Below are 19,736 nucleotides of genomic sequence, written 5' to 3'. Positions count from 1 at the left end.
CTACTTGATAAATGCTCTACAACTTTAATGCAAATGATTGACTTTTACTTATTATTACACCCACTTATTATTAGTGTTTAATTTTAGCATGCAAATGAAGGGGAAAACTTCAAGATATCGGCCCTAAAAATCGGCAGCACATATCGGCCATCGGCTGACTCTGACCTCTAAACATCTGCTATAGAAAAACCCATATCGGTCGATCTCTAGTGTCAGCCACATTAAAAAAGTTAACAGCTTAAGTCATTTGTGGATTAATGCGTATTAGAGATGTGAACCATTTAAAATTATTCAGTTCGATTTGGTGAACTGAATGATTCGTTCGCGAACCGGATATCCAGACTGCTTTGTTTTGAGCTCTCTCACACAACAGACACGGAAGAGAAGACAATGCTGAATAAAGTCGTCGTTTTTGCTATTTTTGGACCAAAATGTATTTTCTATGATTCAAAAAATTCTAACCGACCCTCTGATGTCACATGGACTACTTTGATGTTTTTCTTACCTTTCTGGACATGGACAGTATACCGTGCACACAGCTTCAATGGAGGGACTGAGAGCTCTCCGACTAAATCTAAAATATCTTAAACTGTGTTCAGAAGATAAACGGAGGTCTTACGGGTTTGGAACAACATGAGGGTAAGTTATTAATGACATAATTTTGCTATCTGGGTGAACTAACCCTTTAATTTCTGTATGGAGAGATATCCTCCAATTCAGCAGGAGGCAGCAGAGAGCAGGTTTATCAGACTGAAGTGTTGAGCTCCAAAGTGATGTTTAAGTGTTTTTCCGCCAAAATATAGATATTTGTGTTTCAATCTTCCGAAGTGTATTTGATACTGATGTAGTTCCATAGATTTAGAACTTAAATTAATTCCAGCTAGTGATGGGAGAAAAGACCATTTGAAGCTTCGAATCAACTGAAACAATTGCTTCGCAATTTGATTCACGCAAAATGAAGCGCTATTAACTACATGCTGGAGACGCCTGCTGGTCAAAATTGTATAAATGTAACAAACTCATCAAAAACATGCAGAAGACCGCTTTTACAAAACCAATGCAAGTGCTTTATTAAAATTATAATATTTATTATATTACACTTTATTAAAAGTATTAATAAAATTGTTGACTGACGGCATTTTTTTCACGGTTTATCACGGCATTTTTTGTTTTTATTTCATATTCTTGTGCATCTGGTTCCCTGTATTTGACTCCAGTCCAGCAGGACGCAGTACAGAGCAGGTTTATCAGACTGAAGTCTTCAGAGAGGAAGAGGAACATCAGATCCAGAGCACTTGCTGCTGTCATTCAGTGTCTTTCTTTGGGGCATTTAGGGACGTTTTTCCTTCAGGATCCCGTGGAAAGGACGGATTTGATTCTTTTATTTGGTTTTTTAAACCATGTACACGCAAAACCTGCACTAAATTATATGTTCTTGAAGTTGTTCCAAAAATAAGTAAAATGGATGTATGGCGACCGTCTGATTAGTTAAAAAAGAACAAAATAACCCTATCAAGAGAAAACCATGCAGCTTCAATGTTAGCTGCTCCAACAAAGAATCGTTTTGTCATTCCGACTCCGGTTTACATTTCAGATGGATTAACGTTAACGTTACTTTAGATTTACAGTGATCTGGACGGTTTTTAAGAGGCTTTCTTTCATAAACGCAAGGCCGATTTCTGTTGATCGGGTCTTGTGAGCCATCATGGCCAAAGTGCAGGTGCTAAACGTGTCTGTTCTGGATAACCCCAGTCCTTTTGGAAACCCGTTTCAATTTGAAATCACGTTTGAGTGTATGGAGGACCTACCTGAAGGTGAGAGACTTCACAAATTCAGTTTGCACGTATTTCTGCAGTTACTTTGCAACTACTGAAGACTTGGACTGTCTTTTACAGTGTCATTACGTCTAAAAACATCAAGAACCATAGGAATATTTATGGTGATTTAAGCGAGGAAATCGAAAACTTTTATTGTTACAGCTGTTAATGTTCACGCGCTCAATATTTTGGCGCCGGCGGGGAGTTCGTTGACAGCGCGAGGGGCGTGAAGAATGTATCTGTGACTCCTTCGATTGGTTGGATTATGCGTGACGTCACGTGTCGGGAGGCGGTGTGACTATATTGGGGCAGAACTTTTTATTAATTTTTTTATGCTGTTGTATTTCTTGTGTATGTGGACTTCAAATCTGTTCAAATTTATTGTAAAACAAAATATATGAATTGAGTGCAGAACTTGCGCCTTGGTGTCCTAAAACACCCTAAATGTATAGTTGTGCTCTGTATTTTGTTTGCTAAATTGATCAAATTTTACTACAACCATTTTTATGATAGTCTTAAAATAAATAAAACTTTATTTAGGAACGTTTCCACAGTTTTTTCACTAAACCAACTCAAAAAAATTGTATCTGATTGTTTTCACTTAACGTTACAGCCTCCATTTTATCAATGATTAGTAAAATAACACTTGATGACCCATTCAAATTATTACAAAAGAGTTGCTTAGTTACTGTGTATTATCCAACTTTTAAAAATAACACACTTTGATTTATAAATAAAAGTTTTTTGATTAACTATGTTATGTAATTGTCACGTTTGCTCTACAAAACCTGAAATGATACTCCGCAAATCATAATCAAATATGAAACCTGAAATACATAATATAGGGACTTCAGAGGATGTTAAATTTTTCAAGCATGTAAACTCACATCCTTGTTGTAATCTTGCACTAAATGCTCATTGTATGGTATTGTAAGTCTATGTATTTACTGTTGGAAACGAGAATTGCTTATGTCTGGGTTTCTGACTCTCAGATCTGGAGTGGAAGATCATATACGTGGGCTCTGCGGAGAGTGAGGAGTACGACCAGGTCCTGGACTCGGTTCTGGTCGGCCCAGTTCCTGCAGGCAGGCATATGTTTGTGTTTCAGGTGGGTTCGTCGTTACGACCTGGGAAATACTTGTTCCTGGTTCAGTGCAGTATGATCAGCTTCCTGCATCCAAATCTCACTTCAAAGCCAAATAAATAATACCATTTTAGAGAATAAGTTGCAGTGCACTGCCACCTAGAGATGAAATGAGAAAAGAACATCTGTAAATTTGCAATCGAGTGCATACATTTTTGAACCTCCATAACAGAAAAAGCCAAGTACACCCGGCTGCAGCCTGCAGATCGGGGCAGGGCTGCACCTGGGGCGGGGTTGCACGTGCAGCCCCGCCCCACACCTACTCTGATTGGTTTGATCGTCTTTCATAGACTTACATGATAGGAAATGTGTGCGTAGTTAGTGTAGGACGGAGAACGCTGTTTAAAAAGCTAAAAACGCTGTACAGTTTTACAAAGCCTTCATAATGCACAAAAGAAGAAAAAAATTTTGGTGCAGCCCCGCCCCGATCTGCAGACTGCAGCCGGGTGCTTCTCGAAAAAGCAATGAAGCATTAAACAAATGACCATTAAAGCTAGTCGTTAGCCAGATTAATATGTAGGTGCTACTGTTTGTTTCCCTTTCCATATTTAGATGAGTCACTATAAAGTTAGCAAGGTTGTTTTTGCTCTCAGTGGTCCAGCTTTGTTTCAGATAAGACTATGGGATGTTCTCACCAAGTGCACAGGTTCTTCTTTGTGTTTTCTGTGATGCTGCATTAGATACAGTTCAAAGCATCATGAATTGTTTACCTTGAATTACTCATGAAATTCAAAGGGTCATTTGTAGGTACCAGAATATTTACCATCTACAAGCTACAAAGACTGTTTGGAAAAAGCATTCATATTTCTCAGTTTTGTCTGTCTTGACTCGATTGACAGGCGGACGCTCCAAACACAGGGCTGATCCCTGAGAGCGATGCGGTGGGCGTGACCGTCGTGCTGATCACATGCACCTATCGCGGACAGGAATTCATTCGCATCGGTTACTATGTAAACAACGAGTACACAGACCCTGAGCTGCGGGAAAACCCACCGGTCAAACCCAACTACACACAGGTGAGACATTATTATGCAATATTCACTTATGTTACGGCACAGTTATATTAATGGATTAAGAAAGAGCTGGATGCCAGCTTATTAATATTATATAGGGGAGAGCGGGGTAAGTTGTCACATGGGTAAGTTGTCACACTGTTCATAACTCCAGAACTTGAGGCTCTATCTCACAAATCAAATAGCCACTTTGTGTGACTTCTTCTTCTATAGTCAATTTCCTGTTCAAATGTGGTCAAGATCTCTCTAATCTGAGTTTAGCTCAATTTTCTTATTTTTTGGCTTAAAGAGTAAAAAAATTGCACTCTACATTTTATGCAATACAACTTTGTTAGGTATGAATGTTAAAAATTATTATTTCGCACAAAATAGAGGAGACAGTAACTGGTCTTTTGATACTTTAGCTGACGTGCTATTATTGAGCTAACCTTGAGATTTAGCCAACTTTAGCACACAAGTCAGTTTGGGGCAAGTTGTCTCAATGACTTTGGGGCAAGTCGTCACATATGAATACTTGCCCCAGTACAAAAAAACATATAGAACATGCTCATAAAAACATTGAGATGTATTTCTGGAAACTGGTTTTGCACCATCCTATGTCACAGATCGACCCATTCAGAACCCTGCCCTGCCAGACACCAGCATCAACTCTGTTCTGTCCAGCATGCCCAGTTATGCTTCTGCTATTACCAGCTCACCCTTACCCAGCAATGCTATTGCTGACAGAGGACTACCAACTCCAGAGCAATTCTTAGAAATAGAAAAGCTACTAGAAGTAGAAAAGAATAGGGCTGAATCTAGCTAAAAGCGGTTTCAAAATTATTGTATGTGAGTCAAAATCTGGACCTACTAAAAACAAGGCAGTTAAAAGAAGAAAAATAATAGAAGAGTCATCATCAGATGATGAAGAGTGTTTCTGCCTCGACTTTGTGGAGCCATTGTCAAACATTCTTCCAAAAGAGACCTGGGTAAAATGTGTAAAAATCAACAAATGGGCCCATGATGCTTGCACTTCAGGCCAGGCAATTTAGGTGTGCCAGAATTGTGACTCTGAAGATGAATCTGATTAGTTAGATACAGGGAATCTGTTTTGTTCAGAGGCTAAACATGTTAAGTGAGTTATCCACAGTATTTCATTCAGTTACCATGGATCTATGTGCAAGCCAGAGAATGTTTGAGTTTAAAGTTCAAAGTAAAGTGGTCTTGCCACTTAAACGTGTTTTGATTGAAATGTGTATTGTTTGGATTGAAATAATTGTTTTTTCCAAATTCTCTAGGCTTGATTTTTTTTTTTACATTTCCAGTTCTGGTTGAAATTTAAAGTTAAAATCAATAATCAGAATTAAACAGTTTTGTTCTTATTTTTAGATAGTCTAGCGTGACAACTTACCTGCCGATGGGGCAAGTTGTCACAAGTGCACATTCTCTATTCAACAGTCTACAACTTCGTAATGATATAAGATATGAAAATGTAATGAAAACAACATATGTGCCCAAGACTTCATTCTTTCATTTGGTATGACATTTATATCATTGTGATGTACGGTGCTCATTAAATGTTAGACAGTTTGAAAAGTGTGACAACTTACCCTGCTCTCCCCTACTTATATTACTAAATATTTTTATCAGTTACTGGTGAATTGAAATAGACATTTGAAAGGGATACTGAATAAATACTGGAAAGCTCATTTACACTCAGTAGACGTTATGTATGTTATTTGTGTAATCAAATGTGGTAATGTTGGTCACATCAAAGAGGCAGGTGGCTGTCGTATTCAGTCTAATATCGTTTGTAATTCATTAATTCTGCTAAACGTATTCCGGGTCGCTGCCATTGAGTGTATTGTTACAGAATCCCATATTTACATGTGTTCATTCTGTTGTGAATCGAGATTCTTAAACCGCTTGATGAATATTAACTCAGTCCTGTTAATAAACTGTTTGTTTTAAGCATAGAAGTTAGATATATTTTAATAATAATTATTATAGTAATATATTGGTAAAATTTTACAGTAAGATGTAATTTGCTAATATTAGTTATGAAAAATAGGCCCTTATTAATCTTAATGTTAATTTCATAATGTGCTAATGCATTATTAACATCAATGATTGTATTTTATTAAAGGGTTAGTTCAGCCATAAATGAAAATTAAGCCATAAATTACTTACCCAGAAGTGATCCTAGGTGTATATGACTTTCTTCTTTCATATGAATTCAGTCAGATTTATTTTAAAAATCGTCTTTGATCTTTCAAGGAACAAAGCCTCCTGTAGCGAATCAATGCATTTTTGTAAGAAAAATATCATTTATAATAGACTATTACCATATTAAAAATGTAATAATCACTTTAATCTAGCTTGCGCTCACTGTTGTAAAACAGAAGCTGCTCCTATCGGGGACAGGATTTTTTTTTTAATAACTCTGAACTGAATTTGTCTGAAAGAAGAAAGTCATAAATACCTAGGATGACTTCAGGGTGAGTCATTTATGGCTTAATTTTCATTTTTAGCTGAACTTACCCTTTAACATTAACAAAGATTAATAAACACTTTAACAAGTGTCTTAAACAAAAATGAACTAATGGACCCACGTTGTAAAGAGTAAATGATATTTTAAAGAGTACTGTTAGCATTGAGTCTTTACAGTGTAACGCTGGCAGATTCAAATCCAAACATTTCCAATCCTTGTTCTTTTTTATTTTTCATCATCGTTTTTTGTGCCGACTGCAGCTGCAAAGGAACATCTTGGCGTCGAACCCTCGAGTGACCCGTTTCCACATTAACTGGGAGGCTACTATGGAAAAGATGGAAGATTCAGAGAATGTAGACCCCGCCCCCAATGCCATGCTCCCGCCCACCTCCATGCCTTGCAAAGCCCCGCCCCTTGGACTCATTTCTGACAACTCTATGGACTGCTTATAGAGCTTGAACACAACAGCCACCTCATACATGAAGTAATAAATGTGTTATTTTGGATTTACATGCCTGCAGTTCTTACAGCTGTGATTGGACACACACACACACACACACACACACTCATCTCAATCCTCTGGCACGTATTGCTCTGATCACACACACCTGAAGCGCTCAGGTAGACATGGGACTTTGCAGGAGTCGTCTTGCCCTCCCTGTCCTGAACACAGACGTGGACTGTTTTCTTCGGTTTCTTTGTGGTGCACATCACTAGTGAGGTGAATCTCATTAAGATATGTCTGGCTCACATTTTCCATAACATTGAGGAAAATAACAATTCTATTTTGTATAAAGACAAAGAAGCTTTTTAGAATCTTAAGTGGGTTTTTTTTATTTTTATTTTGTTAATAAATTCCAGCTCTGTTTCTGTTTTGTTGGGATGTGAGAGTATTTAGAAAAGTATTTGGTTGGTTCTTTTGTTGCCTTGTTTTTCCTCATGGTATTTGTTTATGAAAAGTCTTAGATTGAATGAATATTAACTTTTGTCATTATAAAACTGCCTTTGGTTTTCTCTCCATCTTCTGACTCTTTTATACGGACACACGCCCTGTGTGTGTGTGTGTTTGTGTGTGTGTGTGTGTGTGTGTGTGTGCGTGTGTTTCTTTTTATGATGTTGCTAAGCAGCAGCTATCAGAGATGGCACTTTGGGCTGCTCCACCTTTGATCCACACATCACATCAGACAGCTGCTCTTCCTTTCATCCCTCCATCTCTCCCTCTGCTCTCCTCCCATAGTTTCATGTTGCCTCCCTCTATTCTCTGTCCTCTGATCTGGGGCTCTGAAAATATGCACACTGTGGGTCACGGGGGGCGAAGGATACACCAAACCAACCTGAGACTCGTGCTGTTGAAATCGAGTCAGGTGATGGGTGTTAAGACTAATGTTGATGACGTAAAAAAAAAAATATATATATATATATATATATACAATGCATAAAATTGAAACATGTTGACTCTTTATAGTGGCTTGCATAGTATTTATTTCAGTATCTGTATGAGTTATGACATTTGTTTTGAAAGTAAAAAAAAAAATACTATTTACATTTTGCAGGAAAATCCTATAATATCTAAAACTGTGATGACTGACCCCACATGAGTGTCAAAATGCCTTTTTATTGGGGCCAACATGTGTTCCATGACCAGTAGCCTATTTTTTTTTACTGGTAGACAACAGTTGTGGAAATATTCAATATGCATACAATTTATGTTTACTTTATTAACTCAATGCAACTTTAGTCCACTCATTAACACCATTCATAAAGCTCCGTCCGTTTGGAACATGAAAGGAAACGATGTTTTGTTTCGATATCTAGAAATCACAACTCATCACGGCTTCATTAGCGTCAATCACTCCGCACATCTGTCCGTCTTCTTCCGTCTAGCCAATGGGGAGGCGCGGTGGGCGGGCTCAGTCCGGGGGGCGGAGTCTGTGTCGATGGCCACGGGAAGCGCAGCTGCATGAACGATCTCCCCGAACCTGCATCCGTGTTTTTCAGCCGCGATCCCCTCCCCTGCGAGCACCGCTCACGGAACACCCCCGTGGGGAGGCGAGAGAGAGAGGACTGCGGGGCCGCGGAGGTGCGGCGAAGAGCCAGGCCAGGAAAGGACGCCCGAGTCCGGTTTGATGCTGGCGGCCCGTCCGCCCTTTAAACACGGATGCTGCTGCTGCTGCATTCATAAGAGATCGCTGTTTATTCGACAACCCATCGTCCCCTGTTTTCACATCTCAAGCCGATCGATAGACGCCAGCCGCTCAAACGGAGCGTGAGAGTCGAAGCGCATCCCTCTCCACCTGCGGCTCTCCAGCGCCTGACGGGCCCAGAGTCATGGGCAACACGCCGGCCGCCAAACGGGGCAACGAGATGGAGAGCGGTGGGTGTCTTTAACGCGTCCCAGTCATTCTGTTTAGTCATCATCTTCATCTTCGATCGTGGCGATCCTCAGATGCTCTTCGGGAATAATGTCGTGCATGTGCGAGGCTTCAGCAGAGATGATGCTGATGCTGTCATGGCGATCACTGGCTCATTCAATGTGTTGATGCTTTATTAAGAGCGAGCTGCGCTTCGTCTGAGGGTTGCACTCTGTATAAAACATGCCGAAGATGGTTATTAGCCTAGATTAAAAAAAGAGTCTATTTGTGTACGTCTGATGGGTCTGGAGAGGGTCTGAAGAAAACAACAAGAACCAAAACCTACATGCTGAGATCTATAAATATAGCAATTGAACAATCTGTCATTGAAAACAACCTTATTATTTGACCACTGTGTGTCCTTCCAAGTGTCTGTGATGGTTAGAGCCTCGCTGGTGTCTTGAGACTTGAGTTGTTTAACCCAGGCTTAAGTTGCTAACATACTAACCCTGGTTTAATCATTTGATTGTCGAGTGTTGAGATTTCACGCTTTACACGTGTAAATCTCAGGATTATTTTTCATATTTACAGTGTTCCATTAGTGTGAACGTGGTACAAGCTATTTTGAAAACATTAAAGTTAAAATTGCTGCAATTAATGCTATAGTCATTGCTTAACTCATATTAGAAAAGTCCTTCGATTATATCCCACCCAACCTTCCTGTTTAAGTATGAAATGTGTCAAAAACAGGAACAAAAACTGCTCACGGTCTTGAACCGTTTCCCTCAAACGCTGGTTCTTGAAAGTTTCTGTGTGATAGAAAAAGTATGCATATTTAATGTTTCAAGAAATCTTTAGATTATGATTGGTTTGTCTGTTGCGAAACAGCTCAATGTTACGTATACCAGCGAAAAATCGGGGTTAACCCGCTTTAAAAATGCACGGAAACATTAACTCAGGGTTAAAAAAAGTGAAAAAAAAAAAAAGAAGTGAGAAAAAGTGAAAGTGAAAGAAAGAAAAAAGAAAAAGTGAAGTGAAAAAAAGTGAATTGACATTCAGCCAAGTATGGTGACCCATAATCAGAATTTGTGCTCTGCATTTAACCCATCCGAAATGCACACACACACAGAGCAGTGAACACACACACACACACACACACTGTGAGCACACACACCCGGAGCAGTGGGCAGCCATTTATGCTGCGGCGCCCGGGGAGCAGTTGGGGGTTCGATGCCTTGCTCAAGGGCACCTAAGTCATGGTATTGAGGGTGGAGAGAGAACTGTACATGCACTCCTCCCACCCACAATTCCTGCCGGCCCGAGACTCGAACTCACAACCTTTCGATTGGGAGTCCGACTCTTTAACCATTAGGCCACGACTTCCCCCTAATGTGGCCTAAAGTGGCCTTAATTTGCATGCAGGTTACAATATATACATTACAATAATGCAAGTTACATTATCATGACAAAATGTGTCTATTTTATCACCCAGCTCCTAATATAAATTTGTATATACAAGTGAGTCCAACTTTATCTGTATACAGTACTCTCACGTTAAGTAATATATAGCAAATCTTGTTTGATTGCAATGCAAAATTTGAAGTATATTATCGCCCAGCTGTCAAATGTGACTATATTAACTTATAAGTTAAGATGCTATAACAATGAACGTCACAATTTTCTGTAAAGCTGCATTAAAACAATGTGACGAGTCCAAAGTTGAGTGCAGTGAGAAAATCACCTCCCGCCTCCCTTGAAAATTGTCTTTCTTTTTGCTTGCTTTATATTTTCTTCACTGAATTTGTGGGAAATTGCAGAATGGATTTGAAAATGCTGAAATGTGTTGAATGGAGCTGAGATGCTCCCCTCTTATTGGAAGCTGAAGACATAGTGAAATTAGTGCTGTCAGATGATTAATCGTAATTAATCGCCTCCAAAATATTTTATTTTTATTTTTTTACATTATATATATGTGTGTACTGTGTATATTTCTTATGCAAATATAAATACACGTACATGCATGCATATATTTAAGAAAATTATGTTATCTTTACATAGTAAATATTTATATGATTTATAATATATACAAATATATACATGTAAATATATGTAAACATTTTCAAAATATATATTGTATGTGTGTGTGTGTGTGTGTGTGTGTGTGTGTGTGTGTATTTATATATACATAATAAATATACACAGTACACACATATATATTATGTAAACAAAAACTTTTATTTTGGATGCGATTAATCGTGATTAATCGTTTGACAGCACTAAATAAAACTGAACTTGAAATGAACTTTTTTGCATTCCTGTGTAGCATTTTATTACATTTCATCATCTATATATATATACATATAATATATATATACACATAATCCAGAAACAGACTCCGACTCACAGACTCAGATTTTTAGCTTCAGACTTTGATTTCATTCAGTCGTCGGAGATCAAACATGTTTGATATTTCGATCTGATTTTAGAATGCATGTTGTTTTTATTTGTCATGCGTCTCCTAGCAACAAGGCACTCATTTCTGCGTGAGTTTAAAGTGACTTGTGTGTGATCCTCAGTCATTTACTGTATGTGTTTCTCCCTTTAAATCGGCAAGTGATGCCCAGTGTTTAAAAAAAGACGTGTAGTGTATTCCAGCCTTAAGATGAAATTCTGATAGCTTGCAGTCTAAACCAGTGAGATCTTTATAACAGTATAGCAGAATACTTACAAATGATATAAATATCAGTTGTCACTCTGTATCTCCAATAATGCCCTAGTAAGATGGTATTTAAATGAGTAGTTTTATGATTAAAGCATGTATTGCAATCATATTTGAGACTCACAGTTTAACATGACTTTTCAAAAAAAAAAAAAAAGATGTCTGGATAATCAAGTAAACCTGAGCTGCTTCAGTATTATACAAATAAGTAAAGTGCAACTCACTGCAAAATGAGACCATCACTCAGACGACAGAAGGGCAGGGAATAGATTGTGTACCACAGGTTTTTAGCAACGTTTTGTTTGTGTTGATTATTAGAAATCAAATATGATGTTACTGCTTGTAAAGTTAAGTTCATGTAGTTTCTCTCTCTTCCCACAGTCAAAGAGTTTCTGGCCTTCGCCCGAGAAGATTTCCTCAGGAAATGGGAGAATCCTGCACAGGTAAGAGGACTAGAGGAGGGAGTCGCATTGAATTTGAGTAAAGAATTCATTTAAAGCAGGCCGGTGTGCTCTCAGGCACCTTTGAAAACGACAGCAGAATTATTGCAAGGTCAGGTGTGTTTTCTGTGGCACTTTGAACAAACCCTGAAGATCAGTCTTGTGCCGGTAAAAATCCACCACAATACTCTAGTATATATAAATAGTATGTAATGCACCATAAATAAGCTCTTCTAAACTTTGAACCAATTTTTCACAAAATGACCGTTTCATGTGAGGATGTCAAGGCAAATACTTGCTACGCTACGTCTATTTTTGCCAGGCTAACCCTATCAATAAGCACATTGAAAATAGTGCATCGCTAACAAATCAATGCTTTTTAACAGACGTCTGTTTAGAATGATTCATGTTAAACGCACAAAGGCAGGCACACAAACAATTTTTATTTAATAAATATTACTGAAAATAGACGATAAATCAGTTTACATTTTACAGTATTTGTTTAGGTGTTGTGTGTAAATTAATTCATATGTTAATGCAAATGACATAAATGTAGAGCACTGAACCATTACAACAGTTTATGAGATTGTCCAGGTTTGAAGTCATTGTCATCTTCATCTGACAGTTTTATCAGGTCCAGATTTCTCTGCAGTCGTTGCACTTTGTGAAAAAATGATGAATATCCATTTATGTCACGCAACAGGCAAACAGTATATACCATAAGATGTGGCAATCTGGCAAAATGTGACAAAATGAGATTGGGGAGGAATTAGTAAGTTTGATTTTATTTATTAATACATTTACAGTAACAATTAAAAAATAAAAGCAATTATATCCAAATTTACTTTTGAGTTTAAAATATTATTTATTAAAAAATACACATTTAATAAAATCTTTCAGTTGCTACATTCACGGAAGCCTCTTTTATTGAAATCATGTGACTTTGGCATGTCACTGGTTTTAAAATATTTTTTTTTTCTTTTTTTTTTTCCTCGAAAGCAGCGTTATTATAGTTGACGAAAACTTAAACCATAAAATACTGTTAACTGCAATAAATTTAATAACAATAAAAATATACAGTTTATTTAAGCTAATTTCCATTGCAACATTTCTCATTTGGTTTAACAAGTTGATGTACTAAAATAGTTCATTTTAAAATAGTATGATTTTTCGGAAATTTACATGCAAGCAGAAACTATAAAATTGCAAATAATTCAAAATATTAACAGAAACTATAATAGTATCTCAAAGGTACGAAATAATACTGTTTGAAAGCCCCATCGCAACTGGAAACTGGACAGCGAGCACGACAGATGTGTTTAACAGTGGGTCTGTCCCGCAGAACACGGCGAGTCTGGAGGACTTCGAGCGGTTGAAGACTCTGGGCACGGGCTCGTTCGGTCGCGTGATGCTGGTCAGACACCGAGAGACCGGGCAGCACTACGCCATGAAGATCCTCAACAAACAGAAGGTGGGCGGGGCTAATGCCTGAGCCGTGACATCACAGTGAGACACGCTGATGTCATGACGTCCTTCCATGGTTTCTCTGTAGGTTGTGAAGCTGAAGCAGATTGAACACACTCTGAACGAGAAGCGGATACTGCAGGCCGTCAGCTTCCCCTTCTTAGTGCGGCTGGAATACTCCTTCAAGGTGAATACTGTTTGAAATATCAATAGCTGGATGATGATGTGCCGCATGTAAAGGCAGTGTTTGGTAACATGTGTTTGTTTTAGGACAACACTAATCTCTACATGGTGATGCAGTACGTTCAGGGAGGAGAGATGTTTTCACACCTGCGTAGAATCGGCAGATTCAGGTGAATACATTTGCATTCCAGATGTGCTTTATTAGTAAAAAAAAATAAATAATCCAGTGCACAGTAACATAATAATAAAACACTTTCTAAACAATTATATAGACTCTCTCTGTATATAGCCTTTAAATACATTTTAATATCCATAAACATAAAGTCAGTAAAATGTGTGTGAAATTCTGGCTTGTAATTACAAAAGACCAAATGATTAGTATGAAAATGCTTTATATATACTTAATTTTTTGTGCCACAGATTAAATCTTTTTGCAGTGTGTAAATGACAAAAAAAAAACGTATATGTAATTGAGCTGATATGGATTATTATTATTTTTTATTTAACTCCACATAAGAAATCGATATAGGAATGAGACGTAATAATAACAGGCCATCCCAGCAGTCTGCATATTTGTGCTTGTATTCTTTGGCTCATTTTCGTCTAGCTAAATATACAGGATTAAAACAAGCAGTGGGTTAGAGGAGCGAAAGAGCAGCAGTGCTGTCCTGAAAGCTGTGTGCTAATGTCCACAACATGAGACTGTGGTTTCATCTCGATGCTTAATGTTTATTTGTTGCTGTACTAAAATGAAGCACTTAGCAGCATCATCATGCACAGCTCACTAGATAACAACAAAATATCAAAGCTGCTGGAGTTTTTCAACTTCACTTTTCTTCATCTGTTTTTTTTAAACCCTTGCAAGCTTCTTTTTGATTAATGGTGAAAAGCAAAGCGAGTTTATGCTGAATTTGCATCAATCTCTTTTATTATTTCAGCCCAAGTGCTGTGGTTGTAACTGTCTTTTCTCTTTCTTTCTCTCTTGCTGTCTTTCTCTTATGTAGTGAACCCCATGCGCGGTTTTATGCTTCACAAATAGTTTTGACGTTTGAATATCTGCATGCCCTCGACCTGATCTACAGAGACCTCAAACCAGAGAACCTCCTCATCGATCAGCAGGGCTATATACAGGTAATCAACACCTGCAAAAGATACACAAATACACAGTGTGATAGAAGCTACTTTACATTAATAACATCAATATGTATTTTAAACAGGTATTTTTGCATCTTTCTCTGTAATACTTATAATGCTGTTTGAGGCAAAATCAAGCACAAATGATGACAACTGTTGTGTTGTGACTTCATAATATAATTTAAAATGTTATAATTAGTGCTGTCAAACGATTAATCACGATTAATCGCATCCAAAATAAAAGTTTTTGTTTACTTACTATATGTATGTGTACTTATATATTTAATGTTTTTTTCATATTAAATATATTTTTATATATTATATCTATTATATAAATATATACATGTTAATATTTTCAAAATATATACTGTATCTGTGTGTATATATACATAATAAATATACACAGTACACACACATATATATATATATATATATATATATTAAATGAATAAAAACTTTTATTCGCAATTAATTGTTTGACAGCACTAATTATATTTTGTTATTATGTGAAAACCGTATGAAGAATTACAGTCTTTAATTATTATTAATTAGCATCCAGTCTTAAATTAGCATTGATAGCTAATTAAGTACCATGATAGTTAGTAACGTTTGAACTTCTGTTTTTATTTTTTTTAAGCAAATCTCAGTGTTTGTGATGTGCTTTACATGAATATACATTTTAAACAAATATTTTACTTAATATAGTGCAATTTGGAGATTATTTGACAATCATGTCGAGGGTAAATAATGACAAATGTTTTGTTAGATGAACAGAAACATGTCAAATTCAGTGTGATTTTACTGTTAACTCAAAAAAAGAAATATTTATAAATAAAAAAAATTGCGCCACATTCAAGAAGTAAAAAAAAAACAGAGATTTGGGCCCCATTCTTTTGCAGTGTAAATGTTGCTACAAGTGTCTCTGTGATGTGGTGTCAATCACATGTCACTCATAATCTCACCATTACTGCCCCCTCATGGCTGATGTGATGATGACATCATGACATGTTTCCGGCAGGATGCATGCATAAATTAAATTAAATAAATTCATGCATTTAGCAGATGCTTTTATCCGAAGCACCTTACAGTGCATTCAGGCTAACATTTTTTACCTAACATGTGTTCCCTGGGAATCGAACCCACAACCTTGTGCTATTAACACCATGCTCTACCACTTGAGCCACAGGAACTACACGTGTATCACAGCGTCATCTGCGGGACTCTGTTTCAGGTGACAGACTTTGGTTTCGCCAAGCGGGTCAAGGGTCGCACGTGGACCCTGTGTGGCACCCCGGAGTATCTGGCCCCGGAGATCATCCTCAGCAAGGTGAGCCGTGCTGTTTCTCTGAGGAGACGAGACACGTCTACAGTGAACGACAGCAGTCCAGTCTAATTAATAAAGCGCCTGCACCATAAGAGCTCACTTTCAGCTGACAGATGCCTTCTGTGCTGTACAGCTACTCTGAGCACTTTATTTGACTGAAACGACACAAATTTAATATTCAACTATTGACTGATGGCTGCAAGTTCAGAATATTAATATAAACATTTTTTTAAATGTTTTTGAAAGAAGTCTCTTCTGCTCATGAAGGATGCATTTATTTGTTAAAAAAATACAGTAAAACAGTAATATGGTGAAACGTTATTACAATTTAAAATGTCTGTTTTCTGTGTGAATATATTATAAAATGTCATTTATTGTGATGCGCAGCAGAATGTTCAGCATCATTCCTCCAGTCTTCAGTGTCACACGGTCCTTCAGAAATCATGAAAATATGCTGATTTACTGCATTTCTTAATTATTATCAGTCGTGCTGCTTCAAATTGTTGTGAAAACTGTGATACATAGGATTCTTTGATGAATAGGATGTTAAAAGAACAGCATTTATTTCAAATAGAAATCTTTGATGTGATATACATACTGTATATACTGTCACTTTGATCAATTTAATGCATCCTTGGTGAATAAAAGTGTTATTTTATCTTTTCTTTTTCCAAACCTCACTACACCAGACTTTTGACTGCTGGTCTTCCACGGTTTCCATAAAAATATGAAGCAGCACAACTGTTTTCAACACTGATAATAATCAGAAATGTTTCTTGAGCAGTATATTAGAATGATTTCTGAAGAATTATGAGACGCTGAAGACTGGAGGAATGATGCTGAAAATACAGCTTTGAGCACAGGAAAAAATTACATTTGAACATGTATTCACCTAGAAAACAGCTGTTTTAATTTGTAGCAGTATTACTGTTTTTACTGTATTTGTGATCAAAGAAGGTGAGCAGACGACACTTCTAAACAGAAAAAGTGATCTGTTAACTTGCATCACACTAAACCATTGAGGTTCCTGATCTTGAAATCTTCTGTTTCTCGACATGAATATGTGCAGTGGTAGCTCCACTAACATTCACTCCGTCTGTGAAACATGCACAGTTTGTGAGTGTTTAATATCTCTGTCTCTCGTAGGGGTATAATAAGGCTGTGGACTGGTGGGCTCTGGGTGTGCTGATGTATGAGATGGCTGCCGGTTATCCTCCGTTTTTCGCCGATCAACCCATTCAGATCTATGAAAAGATTGTCTCAGGAAAGGTAATGAAACAATAGCGTTTAGTTTGAAAATGGCTCAAATATCTCTGCAATATCTGAGAGTCTTGTCTTCATCCCAGCCCGGTTTACTGGTGTCTGGTTCAGTTAGGCTCAACCCCAGTCTGAACCACGCTCTTGTCACAGGTACGATTCCCGTCGCACTTCAGCTCCGACCTGAAGGACCTGCTGAGGAACCTGCTGCAGGTGGACCTCACCAAACGCTACGGAAACCTTAAAAACGGAGTTAACGACATCAAAGGACACAAGTGGTTCTCAACTACTGACTGGATAGCCATTTACCAGCGGAGGGTGAGAGACCTGATGCATTCAGTGCTTCCCAAAGCTCAGTCAGCAAGCCTCGTAGCTCATGTTATACTGGATGTGGTTTAGGACCATCACAAGCAGTGCTGGGGGTACACTAGTTATGTAATCAGATTACTTTTTTCAATTGACTTCTAATGAAATGCATTACTTTTACATTTACAAGACAAAATCTGACTTAATTTTTCACTTAAGTAACACCAGTTACTTTGTTTTCTCATTCATTCACGACACTCTCCTGTCTCCGTGTTTAGAGAAATGGGAGGCACTTCCTTCAGCCTGAGACTTCTGGTGTGAAAGAACCTGCCAGAAATATCACTGTTGGGTTTTTTTTACTTTAAATTTTAAATTAAATAAAAAATTTAATTTATGCATTTAGCAGACGCTTTTATCCAAAGCGACTTACAGTGCATTCAGGCTATCAATTTTTACCTATCATGTGTTCCCTAGGATTCGAACCCCCAACCTTGCGCTTGATATTACAATGCTCTACCACTTGAGATACAGGAACACTAAATTGTTCTTAAATGTAACGAAATGTTGTAAAATGTAACGATGCATTACTTTCCATAACGCATTTCGTAACTTATTTATGAAATAACGCAATATTGTAATGCATTACTTAAGTAACTTTCCCCAACACTGATCACTAATATTATTAAACCATATGATATGATCATTTGTCATAGTTAAAAATCGGAGTATAAGAGTATGGTTTAAAGCAAATAATCAACATTTGTGACCTGCATTACATTAATATAATTTGAAACAGTAAATGTTTTCTTGCTCCTTTTTCTTTAATGATCAGAGCAATTCGGCAAATATTTTATGATTCATGTTAAGGGTAAATTACGACAAATGTTAAGTTAGATGAACAGAAATATGTCAAATTCATCATAACTTCAATATTGTGTGAAATTTATATTATGGACTTACAGTCTTATATTTCTGACATAGTATTAATAGCTAATTAGTAACTTTAGGACTTTTGTCCTAAATTTTAAGAGCAAATATCAAATTTTGTGATCTGCTTAACATTTATATACATCTGTATATATCTTAAAGATATTTTTGTACCTTTCTCTGTATTAGGAACATATTTTCTGATCCATGTCAAGGGTAAATGTGTGTTTTTGCAGGTGGAGGCCCCGTTTGTGCCTAAATGCAGAGGGCCCGGGGACACCAGCAACTTCGACGACTACGAGGAAGAAGAGATCCGTGTGTCGTTCACGGAGAAGTGTGCGAAAGAATTTGCCGAGTTCTAGGAGAATAAGTGATAGAAATCAGAGAGAGAGAAGAATATAGATGAAGAGAGAGAACGATAATAAGTGCATGAATCCTAAAACCGATCCTTCCTTCTGTTAAACAGCAGAGAAACCAGCGGAAGAGAGCAGAGAAGACCTCCAGGGCCTTTATCATCTCCTCTGTTTCAACCATGTTTGTAATTTTATCTTTTTTTTTTGTTTAACTCTCTGTTCGCGTGATATTAATCATGATGGATTTGATTGGGTGTAAATGTTGGCCTGTGGACTGGGATTGTTTTTGCCGCACAAAGACAGACGGGGTTAGTTATCGTCTATTCAGAGATTATCTCTCATCTTGAGCAGTTACTGCTCTCCACAAGGTCTCCAGAACAACCCTACAGAAACATAGAAAAAGAAAAAAAATATGTATTCCTGTGTAATAACCGAAAGATTTTTGGTCCTGTATACTGTCATGTGTTTCTTTGTTCTTAAAAATGCACTGAAGGGATGACAAAGTGAAAGTGGCATTGAAAAGAAGCCATGATTTCATCAAATGAGCACCTCTTTTTTTTTCTCTTTCAGCTGTAGGTCCACTGCGCTCTGTAAAATATTCACGGATGAACTTTGAACTTTCAGCTCTGAAATGTGCCATGAAATCCTACAGGTGTCAGTTGTTTCATTGATTATAGCTGACAGATAGTAGGGGCCCTAAAGGCTGCGATGACGGGGCCCACAGCCTTCAGTGGATTTGAGTATTGTTAATACTATAATTGTTACAGTTCTCATTGGGCTCTACATTTATAAAACCTGACGAAACCGCACACGTTTCTGTGCGTGATTGACATG

General features: G+C 37.4%; 2 protein-coding genes across 2 annotated transcripts; both read left to right on the top strand.

Moving 5' to 3' along the window:
- Positions 1–1,254: 1,254 nt before the first annotated feature.
- Positions 1,255–6,956, top strand: LOC132142847 (histone chaperone asf1b-B-like). Its single transcript, XM_059553024.1, has 4 exons — positions 1,255–1,814; positions 2,810–2,925; positions 3,801–3,977; positions 6,705–6,956. Exons 1-4 carry the CDS (start codon positions 1,706–1,708, stop codon positions 6,894–6,896), a joined length of 594 nt encoding a protein of 197 aa, XP_059409007.1. The 5' UTR covers positions 1,255–1,705; the 3' UTR covers positions 6,897–6,956.
- A 1,391-nt stretch (positions 6,957–8,347) lies between these two features.
- LOC132142846 (cAMP-dependent protein kinase catalytic subunit alpha-like) lies at positions 8,348–19,625 on the top strand. The gene is made up of 10 exons (XM_059553023.1): positions 8,348–8,818; positions 11,896–11,957; positions 13,297–13,425; positions 13,507–13,605; positions 13,689–13,771; positions 14,606–14,732; positions 15,967–16,062; positions 17,206–17,328; positions 17,470–17,634; positions 18,786–19,625. Exons 1-10 carry the CDS (start codon positions 8,773–8,775, stop codon positions 18,909–18,911), a joined length of 1,056 nt encoding a protein of 351 aa, XP_059409006.1. The 5' UTR covers positions 8,348–8,772; the 3' UTR covers positions 18,912–19,625.
- The last annotated feature ends 111 nt before the right edge of the window (positions 19,626–19,736 follow it).

Source organism: Carassius carassius, chromosome 6 (assembly GCF_963082965.1).
Source record: "Carassius carassius chromosome 6, fCarCar2.1, whole genome shotgun sequence".
Taxonomy (NCBI): domain Eukaryota; kingdom Metazoa; phylum Chordata; class Actinopteri; order Cypriniformes; family Cyprinidae; genus Carassius; species Carassius carassius.
This window is presented reverse-complemented; position numbering and strand designations above follow the sequence as displayed.

Bases quoted from the DNA above. Each gene is read 5' to 3' on its own strand.
- LOC132142846 (XM_059553023.1), top strand. From the start codon at position 8,773: ATGGGCAACACGCCGGCCGCCAAACGGGGCAACGAGATGGAGAGCG. The intron at 13,606-13,688 runs GTGAATACTGTT...TGTTTGTTTTAG, and splicing joins GGCTGGAATACTCCTTCAAG to GACAACACTAATCTCTACAT. The intron at 17,329-17,469 runs GTAATGAAACAA...CTCTTGTCACAG, and splicing joins AAAAGATTGTCTCAGGAAAG to GTACGATTCCCGTCGCACTT.
- LOC132142847 (XM_059553024.1), top strand. From the start codon at position 1,706: ATGGCCAAAGTGCAGGTGCTAAACGTGTCTGTTCTGGATAACCCCAGT. The intron at 2,926-3,800 runs GTGGGTTCGTCG...CTCGATTGACAG, and splicing joins GGCATATGTTTGTGTTTCAG to GCGGACGCTCCAAACACAGG. The intron at 3,978-6,704 runs GTGAGACATTAT...TGCCGACTGCAG, and splicing joins TCAAACCCAACTACACACAG to CTGCAAAGGAACATCTTGGC.